This window comes from Musa acuminata, unplaced genomic scaffold (assembly GCF_036884655.1).
Source record: "Musa acuminata AAA Group cultivar baxijiao unplaced genomic scaffold, Cavendish_Baxijiao_AAA HiC_scaffold_1138, whole genome shotgun sequence".
NCBI classification, from domain to species: Eukaryota; Viridiplantae; Streptophyta; class Magnoliopsida; order Zingiberales; family Musaceae; genus Musa; species Musa acuminata.
The window spans coordinates 3,206,499-3,215,745 of NW_027021350.1; the positions used below are offsets into that span (position 1 = coordinate 3,206,499).

The 9,247-nt window shown below is 35.8% G+C and overlaps 2 protein-coding genes across 2 annotated transcripts; both read right to left on the reverse strand.

Annotated features, from left to right (window-relative positions):
- Positions 1 to 209: 209 nt before the first annotated feature.
- LOC135671142 (sigma factor binding protein 1, chloroplastic-like) lies at positions 210 to 632 on the reverse strand. Its single transcript, XM_065179094.1, has one exon. It carries the CDS (start codon positions 630 to 632, stop codon positions 210 to 212), a length of 423 nt encoding a protein of 140 aa, XP_065035166.1.
- Positions 633 to 5,436: 4,804 nt separating this feature from the next.
- Positions 5,437 to 7,158, reverse strand: LOC135671226 (flavonoid 3',5'-hydroxylase 1-like). Its single transcript, XM_065179220.1, has 2 exons — positions 6,230 to 7,158; positions 5,437 to 6,096 (listed from the first exon to the last, which is right to left on the reverse strand). The coding sequence occupies exons 1-2, from the start codon at positions 7,118 to 7,120 to the stop codon at positions 5,464 to 5,466; spliced, it is 1,524 nt and encodes a 507-aa protein (XP_065035292.1). The 5' UTR covers positions 7,121 to 7,158; the 3' UTR covers positions 5,437 to 5,463.
- Positions 7,159 to 9,247: the final 2,089 nt, after the last annotated feature.

The following is a 9,247-nucleotide window of genomic DNA, read 5'->3' on the forward strand; positions in this document are numbered from 1 at the left end:
TATAGATCTTGGATCCATTATGTTCAACACAACCTCTTAGAATAATCTACATGCCATGCACCCTTCCATAAAACTTGACACTTGGAAGTATTGATTGTTGCAAATGAAAAGAAAATATCATCAAGTAGGCATACAAACACACTGCATCCTGTTACAGAACACCACCATGGGAGGGAGCTCTTGCGCACCCAAGCACAGATCGAGTCTTCTCACACTTCATCGTAGCTCCCAAGCCCTGCAAGTTGACGCTCATGATACAGCGTCGACGACATGAGTCCACAGAAGTTCTCCTCATCGAACACCACAGTCGGAGCCACCAGACTATTGTATGCCTCCACCGTGCAGCTCACGGTGAGACTAGAGAGCATCGAGCTGGGAGACTCAGAAGCCGCTGCGGAGGCCACCGGGGGTTCGTCGGTGGACTCGTGTACTAGAGAAGCGCTCACCGTGTTCGTGTCGGCGACGAGGGAGTCGCGGCCGGTGAGCTTCTGCACGAGGGCGCGGAACGTGGCGGCGCTGGTGGTCACCCTCATGGGGTTGGAGATGTAGACCACCTTGATGGGCTTCTTCTTCTTCCTGACGATAGTTTTGGATCGCTTGAGGCACTTCCGGTGGACAATTCGTCTCTCCATCATGGCTTAGCGCCGGTGAATGTGATCGCAACAACACCGGAGATGGAAGGGAAGTATAAGGAGGGAGTAGGATCTTTATAGTGCGAGGGCAGAGAAGATATCTTGTGATCATAGGAGATTCATATGCAGACAAGTCAAGTGGATATACTGTGTGCGTGACACAGAGAGAGGGGGCGGTCAAATGCAGATTCATATAATGTCAGCATTAACTTTTTGAGGGATAGATGTGTAGGACATGACGTGGCTGCAGTGGCCAGAGGTGACGTCAAGGAGATGGAATCGGTTTGGTGGTGTCATTTATGCTGTGTTACGAACACCTGTGCGACTCATCCATAATGAGATGAAAAATACATGCGGTGGAGATAAGTAGAATACTCTTTTATCATTTCGGTACTCATACAGACACCGCTAAACTTATTTTTTATTATCCTATTAATATATGGATCTTGATGTTGATAAGACATTTGATCGATATAATTTAAATTAGATTAGATTAAATATTAATTAAATCGATTATAAATTAATTATTAATTATTTGATTTGATTAAGTTAAAAAAAAATAATATTAACATTAGAGATGATAAATATATAAATTAGAGATGAGACGACGACGGAGATGAAAATTATATGAATACTCTATGAATCTTAACGTTTGATCGATTTATATTAATTTAAATATTAATTAAAATAAAATAAAATAATATCAATATTCAACAATAACACTTGTCTTTCTATGTCAGTTGATATAATTATTAATTAATTTAAATTAATTAGAAAAATATTAAAAAAATTTATGAATTTCTCGTTTTTATAGAAAAGCACTTCTCACCTACTATACTATTCCAAAGGTTCATTAATTTAAATCTGAATCAAAACTTCTATTCTGATTGCTAGATTTGAAAATTAGAATCCACGGTTTTAAATTATTTTTGTATTATTTTTAAATATAATTTATATAATTTTATATTTTAAATTTTAAAAACTAGTAGTTCGAATCGGAGTCGATCCGAATCGAAATCTAAATCATTGATTATAGAACCGAAACCATTGATTTTAAAATTGAAATTATCGATTTCGAAACTAGGATGAAGAATAGTTTGAAGTGGTTTATAGGGAAACTCTAGAGAGATAATGAACGTCAATACATATTTAATTGTAAATAATAATAATAATAATAATAGTAAAGATGTGCGTATGAGTTAAAAGGAGTACGTAGTTTGTAGCCAAACCCTAAAAGAGATATAAATAGGTTGAGTTGTTGATGTAGATTGGAGACATGTCGAGTCGAGTCCTTGATTTCAAATGGGTTCGGCATCCATTATTTGTGAGGGTACCACCACATTAAAGGTGTGTTCCAATGAACCAATCCACAAGCTCGAGTTACTCGGATGACACTTACATCCAACCAACCTCAAGACTTTGAGACACTCAACCATGTCTACATGATTTTGATGAACTTTCCACATTATTAAACACGAGATTTGATGTCCTTGATTTTTCTGAATTTGGTTATATTTTTATTTTATTTTTTGTCTTATAAGTCAAACCTTTTTATTATTTCCAAAATAATTTCTATTTTTAAGAGCTCCATACAATGTCAGAATTGTACTTTTTTTTCTCTCTACATTACATGAGAGAATGTAAAGGGAGAATTGTCACTAAATTTTGTATAATTCAAGGATCAATAAGGAATGTCAAGCTATAAATAAATAAATAAATAAATATATATATATATATATAAGAAATGTCAAACTATTATTTAATTTTTACATAAATATAAAAAGGGAATGTATGTAATTCTTTTTTTTTCCGACTTTACACTTGGATTATAGATTTTCTTAATTGTTATTTTGGTATCAAGATTTTTGAACCATTTTCTTTTGTCTATATTTTTAATTTGTGCTCGATTTCAATCTAATGAATTGGATCATTTCAAAGACAAAAGGTTTTGACCCAAAATGAGATGTCATACTGATACATTTGAGCAGCTACCTCAGGAGTAGTTAAGAGCAGAGTCTGGATTCAGTGTATGTTGACAGATCCAGCTTTAATCAAGTGAAAGGACTTGTCCTTCAACTTCACTGAGGGGGCCAAGACAATCAAGTTGATGGTTGTGTGGTGCCCAAGCATTTAGCCACTGCCTACCCACACAGCCCTTCTTGAAACAGTGTGTTGGCACAACCTTGTTGAAACATAAGGTGAGGAAGAAGATACGTTCCCACACAAGGTACTAGGTGAGCAATTATTTGGATTTGATTTGCTTTGTTTAATTAAGATGACCAACTGAGCACATTTTGTTAGAGTTATTTTCTCCATAATTAAGTTATCTTTGTTTAAAATAAAAACAAAGTCTTTGATAAAATAACAAAAGAATTTGATTGAGAGATGATTGTTAAGAGGCACTAAGACCCGGGAGTGAATTAGTGTATCGGATAAAAACGTCGATTTTGAAAAACTTCGTACGATAAAATTTGATTCCAATGAAAATCGTTTCGTTTTTGTTGAATGAGTAAAGAAATGGGGATTGGACAATTTATAATGAAGTAAAGTTGAATACAGTAAAGAGATTAAACAGTAAAGAATAAACACATCAAAATTTATATTTATAGAGAAAATTAAATTCTTCATCATGTGATATCAATTATAAGATTCTTGAGTTATCTCGATAAAGTATAAATTTTCTTACATATCCTCTAACATAAAATCGAAGAATTTTATATATTTTCTCTTATCCTTTCAAAAAATCTTAGAAAGCACCCTCTTTAGATATGCTAGAGAGAAACTTAGGAGCACAAAAAAATATTCTTCATATTTTGCTCTCCTCTAGACAAAAACTCATAAATATATAACATATTTATAGAAGAACTAGATCTTAATTAATAAGAATTTCTTCCTTCATAATGCCTTTTTTTTTACTAAAATTTCTTATTCCATAAAGATACTAACTTTATGAATATTAAAATATTTATCAATCACAATATATGTATCCATATACATACTGAAAGAAAAAAAAAAACAAAAAAAACATACATGATGAATAAAGGCTCAAAAAGCCAGTAGAAATAGTTGTTTGGGTCTTACAATCTCTATGCTTTGGTGAAGACAATCTCCATTTCTTGTCCACTGTTGAGTGTTTTCTTCATTGCACCTTCTTAGGGTTAACTTTTGCTAGTTATTGGGTATGTCATCATGCTTTCCATCAAGAAACCACAGTAGACAAGTGGTTGGTTCTGTATAGTAACAATTTGAAAGTGATTGATTTGTTTCTTTCTATCGCCTGAGGCTGTTTTTAACTTCTAACCATCTTTCTATAACATATTTTCATTGGTTTGATTTGTCTGAGGAGTCATCAGAGTCTAAGGAAGTTCTTAGGTTAACTTATTGTATTGGAATTGACAAATATTTCTGAATTCTTATCATTAGGATTCTCAGACAATGAATTAAACGCATGGAAATAGTAATATGCAAAAGAATAAAATCCTAAAAAACAGGAATTGTGAGTGTCTTATAAACATCTTATACCTTATGTACGTTTATATCTTGATAGGGGAGGAAGACTTCAAAAGCCAAAATAATAGTCAAGAGAATCAATAATATAATAAAATTAAAAAATAAAAAACATAATATTTATGTAGTTTGATACATTTTATCGATATATATATATATATGTATATATATATATGTATATGTATATATATATATATATGTATATATATATATGTATATGTATATATATATATGTATATGTATATATGTATATATATGTATATGTATATATGTATATATATGTATATATATGTATATATATGTATATATATGTATATATATATATATATGTATATATATATATATATGTATATATATATATATATATGCATATTAATTGTGAAAAGAAATGTAAACCTTCGGTAATGTTGGGTCTAACTCATATGTGGGTTTGGACTTATTGATTTGGACATTGAGCTCGAATCTGATTTATTTAAAAGAAAAAAAAAATGATGAACAATGGTGTACAATCGAGAGGGGTGGTGGTGTTGTGAAAAGGAATAGAGAGAAAAATAAGAAAATGTTAAGGTTTTAAGATTTTTACTAGACGAACAAGAAATTAAATTTTGTTAATTTTGATCTAAATTTTATATAAAGGATTCTTGTAATAAGTTCTAAAATTTTAACGGTACTGATTTGTTGTTTATCTTCTATAAGGTACTTTTCTACTATACTCATTTGATGATATCTAAAATTTTTCTTTGATGAAATCTAGTGATGATGATATGTTATTGTTGAGTTAAGATCTGTATTCATGATATTAATGTGATCTTTTGATTATTTTAGAGAAGACTTATAGTAAACATATTATTATTATTGGGTTTTTAACTTAAAAAAATCGATGACTAATTTTATGATTGATTTATTATTTTACTATTTATGCTAATCTAGTTAATATTTATTTTTAGTAAAAAATTAATATTTTAATGAGGAACCCATTTTAATACACAAAAAAGAAAAAAAATATTTCATTATAATAAATTTTCCCAATAGGTAATTCATAGTAATAGTTTTTCCCCAAGAAAATGACACACTTAATCATTTTATTCATTATAATAGTTTCCAATCTCTCGATTGACATCTAGACATTTTTATTTCTTAATCTCCTCTTCATCTGCAAGAGAGATTAATAGTTAACACAAGGACAAGGCATGTCATACGCTAATACGCTCAAACGCGCGCGCCCGGGCGCACACACACAAATATATATATATATATATATATATATATATATATATATATATATATATATATATATATATATATATATATAAAATTATTTTTTTCAGATATAGGCGTCTGCGGACAAGCGTGGAGTCAGAAAGACTTTAAGAGGAACGGCCTTGGGAATGGTCAACCCGTGCTTCTCCTCCATGTCGAGCTCCTCGTCTCCATCAGGAAGTCTCCAATTGAAGGAGTGCACCAAGGCGCCCAACATGTACTGCACAAACACCATGCCAGCCAGCTTCCCCGAGCAGATCCTTCTCCCTGCTCCGAAGGGGATGAACTCGAAGTCATTGCCCTGGGGATCGTACTTGGCTCCCTCGCCGCCGGCGACGAAGCGGTCGGGGTCGAACACCAGCGGGTCCGCCCACACCTTCGGGTCCCTCCCGATGGCCCAGATGTTGACGAGTAGGCGACTGTTGCTGGGGATGCGGTAGCCGCCCACCTCGCACTCCTCGTAGGAGAAGTGAGGCAGGCTGAGAGGGGTGGACGGGTGCAGACGCAGCGCTTCCTTGCACACCGCCTGCAAGTATGTCAGCTTGGGCAGGTCCGACTCTTCCAGCAGGCGGTCTCGCCCCACCACCGCGTCCGCCTCCGCCTGCGCTCTCTTCAGGATAACCGGGTTCCTCAGCATCTCCGCCATAGCCCACTCCACGATGACGGCGGATGTGTCTGTGCCCGCCGTGAACAGATCCTGCTTACGTACCCATCATGAGAGAGAAGGTCAACGAAACAAAGTCCGAAGATAAATTCTTGCATTTGGATGGCAGCGGCGGGGAGTCATGAAACATACGTCATATATATGTATATATATATAGACTACTCACGCTGATCAGTGCTTTGATGTTGACGTCCGTGATAGTTTGACCGTCCTCCGTTACGCGGTTCTCCATGAGCTTGTCGATGAAGTCCGGCCTTCCCTGTCGTTCCTTCTTCGACGCCTCGTGCTCCTGGAGCAGCTTCGTCAGCATGGCGTCGAACCTCACGTGCACGCTCCTCATCTTCGCCTGGATCCCCTGAAGGTCCATCCACGCGATGGAGGGGAAGAAGTCGCCGATGTTGAACTGCGCCCCGCCCGTGAGCATGTCGAGCACAATGCTCTTGAACTTGTTGGACTCCTCCCCGTGGGTGTCGAACACTCTTTTGCTCACCAGGACCACGCCGAGGATGTTCGCCAGCGCGCACACGAGCACGTCCGGCAGCACCACCGGCTCACCCTTCGTGGCCAGGCCGTGCATGGAGCGGATCATGCGCCCGAACTCGTCCCGCCGGACGGTGGCCCAGCCGGCGAAGGCCTTTCCTCCCAGCATGTGGAGGCTGCATACCTTGCGGAGGAGTTTCCACGTCGGGTTGTAGTCGGCCATGACCAGGTCCTGGCGCTGGTAGGTGACGTCCCGGGCGCTGAGGGGGTCAGGGCGGTTGGCGAACTGCGCGTCGAGGGTCTTGAGAAAGGAGCGGGCGGCATCGGCGTTGGAGGCGACGACGCAGCCGTGGGAGCCTAGCCGGAGGAACATGATGGGGCCGTAGTTCTTGGCGAGGCGGGCGAGGTTGGCGTGCGCTTTGGCCCCGACGAGCGGCAGCGCGCCGATGATGGGGAAGCCGCGAGGGCCCGGGGGTAAGGGAAGGCGGGAGGTCGACCTGCGGAGAAAGCCACGGAGGAGGAGGTGAAGGAGAAGACAGAGAGCGGCGGCGGCCGCGAGGTAGGGGTCGATAGCCATGCGTGCAGCTATCAGTAATGCAAGCTGGTGATGTTGGTATGCATGCTTCTGCTGAAGCCGGAATATATAGAGCAGTCAAGGGAGAGATGGGAAGAATCATTTGACATAGTTCTCTTAAACCATTAATGGAACGGGTCAAATAAGCCACCGCATGATTATGAATGTAATTATAAATATACTTGTTGATGTTTACTTTTAGCTATACAAAATTCTTTTTTTACATCTAATAAACCAATTCAAACTTCGTCAGAGCTATTAGCACATTACTATAAGATATGTAACATATATTTTTTATTTACGATGGATTAAAGATAATTTATATAAAAAATTATATTTTTTAAATTGAGTGTAGTCTGAGTGCAATAATTTTTTAGATAATTTAGGATAGTTTTATATACAATTAATATATTTTTAATGATAGATTAATTTTTTTTAGTTTTATTATTAATTTATGATATTTTTATATAAAAAATTAATATATTTTTAAATATATTTTGTAAGTGAGTTTAATGGTTATGTGAGAGGAGGAGGTAGTGGTGGTGGAGGTGGAAGAGACGAGGGTAATTTAGAAATAAGAGTAGCAAAATAATTTCGAAAAATGAAAGTAAGATTTAAAAAAATAAATCAAATATTTATATTTTTATTGAATCGATTTGATCCGATTCATGTCAAACAAATCAGCTCAACCCAAATAACCCAAAATCAATCAAGATTAATGAACCTCAACCATTTTTTTAATTTTATAAAATATATTTTGATTATAGTATGAAAAAAATAACATCCCTTAGTAAAAACTAAATATGGGGTAAAGTTTATCTAAAAAATCTCATTATTAAAGATTTTTTATATAAACTATCCTAATAATTATTTTTATATTTTGTGCTATATATATATATATATATATATATTATTGTAATCGAAGAAATAAAAAGCCTTAAGTGGTAAACAAAGTTCTTTTTTTATATAGAAATCACCCATTTATGGGTTGAATATGATATCCTTTGACTATATAAATTTGGTGAGAATGGAATCAACGACTTCACACCTAAGGAGAAATAATAATCCATACATGGATTATTCATTCGTGGTTGAATAGAAACCATATTCATGGTTGAATAGAAATCATATTCGTGGTTGAATAGAAACCATATATGGATCAACGACGTTACACCTCATGCATACTAATAATACATATAACACGTTGAAAACACGCTTGAATATATCATATATAGGGGAAGAAGGAAGAAAAAATAGAAATGTTACCATGTGTTATATATACCTATAGAGTTCCAACATGAATAAAAGATTATAGAATTAAATAGAAAGGAAGTCAAGACTATGATCAGTAGTGTTGGTCTACATAATGTCTCTTTTTTTCCTACTTCTTAGATTCACTGTATACAGAAAGAAACATTGATTCGTTATGTTTCCATCACAGCTGATATGGTTGTTGATATTTATGGTAGGCTGAGACAATTTAGAAGATTTGATTGGATTTTCTCCCTGTACAGGTATGATATAGTGTGTGACTTGTCATCCATTGCTGGTCTAATTTCTAGAAATTATCTAGAATATTCAACATCGTGAACTCAAGGGTCAGTGAACAGTATTCTTGATGAAAAAAGTTTTGCTTAATATTCAACAATCTCGTTGAAGCTCATGCATGTCAGGATTTAGAAGTTTCGTGTGTAATTTTGATTGAATCCTTCTCCATGCATAGGTGTGATCTGGTGTATCACTCGTCTACTTTGTATAAACCTAGAAAATTGCATAATGTGAAGTAAGTCCATTGGCTGATATGGTCAAACATCTTGAAACAAAGTATTCTTGAAGAAAAGGTTTTGCTTAATATTCAACAGCTGGTGAATATTTCCTAAGAGTAGCTTGTGCATGCCAATGTTTAGATTCACGACCGGCTCCTGAACAGTAACTGAGACTGCAAAAAAAAAAAAAAAAAAACTAGGTCAACTTCGTCGTTACTTAAGATAGAAAAGATTTGATCAATTAAGTGTATTCGGGTCGAAACTCGCTTGTGAACACACTTCGTAAGAGATATTTTACAGAATGATGAGTGATTGTTGGATTAAGATCTTGATAAATATCGAAAATGATTATACGTATCTTTCA

Coding starts and splice junctions, on each gene's coding strand:
- LOC135671142 (XM_065179094.1), bottom strand. CDS start 632: ATGGAGAGACGAATTGTCCACCGGAAGTGCCTCAAGCGATCCAAAACT.
- LOC135671226 (XM_065179220.1), bottom strand. CDS start 7,120: ATGGCTATCGACCCCTACCTCGCGGCCGCCGCCGCTCTCTGTCTTCTC. Junction 6,097..6,229: donor ACATCAAAGCACTGATCAGC/GTGAGTAGTCTA, acceptor GTACGTAAGCAG/GATCTGTTCACGGCGGGCAC.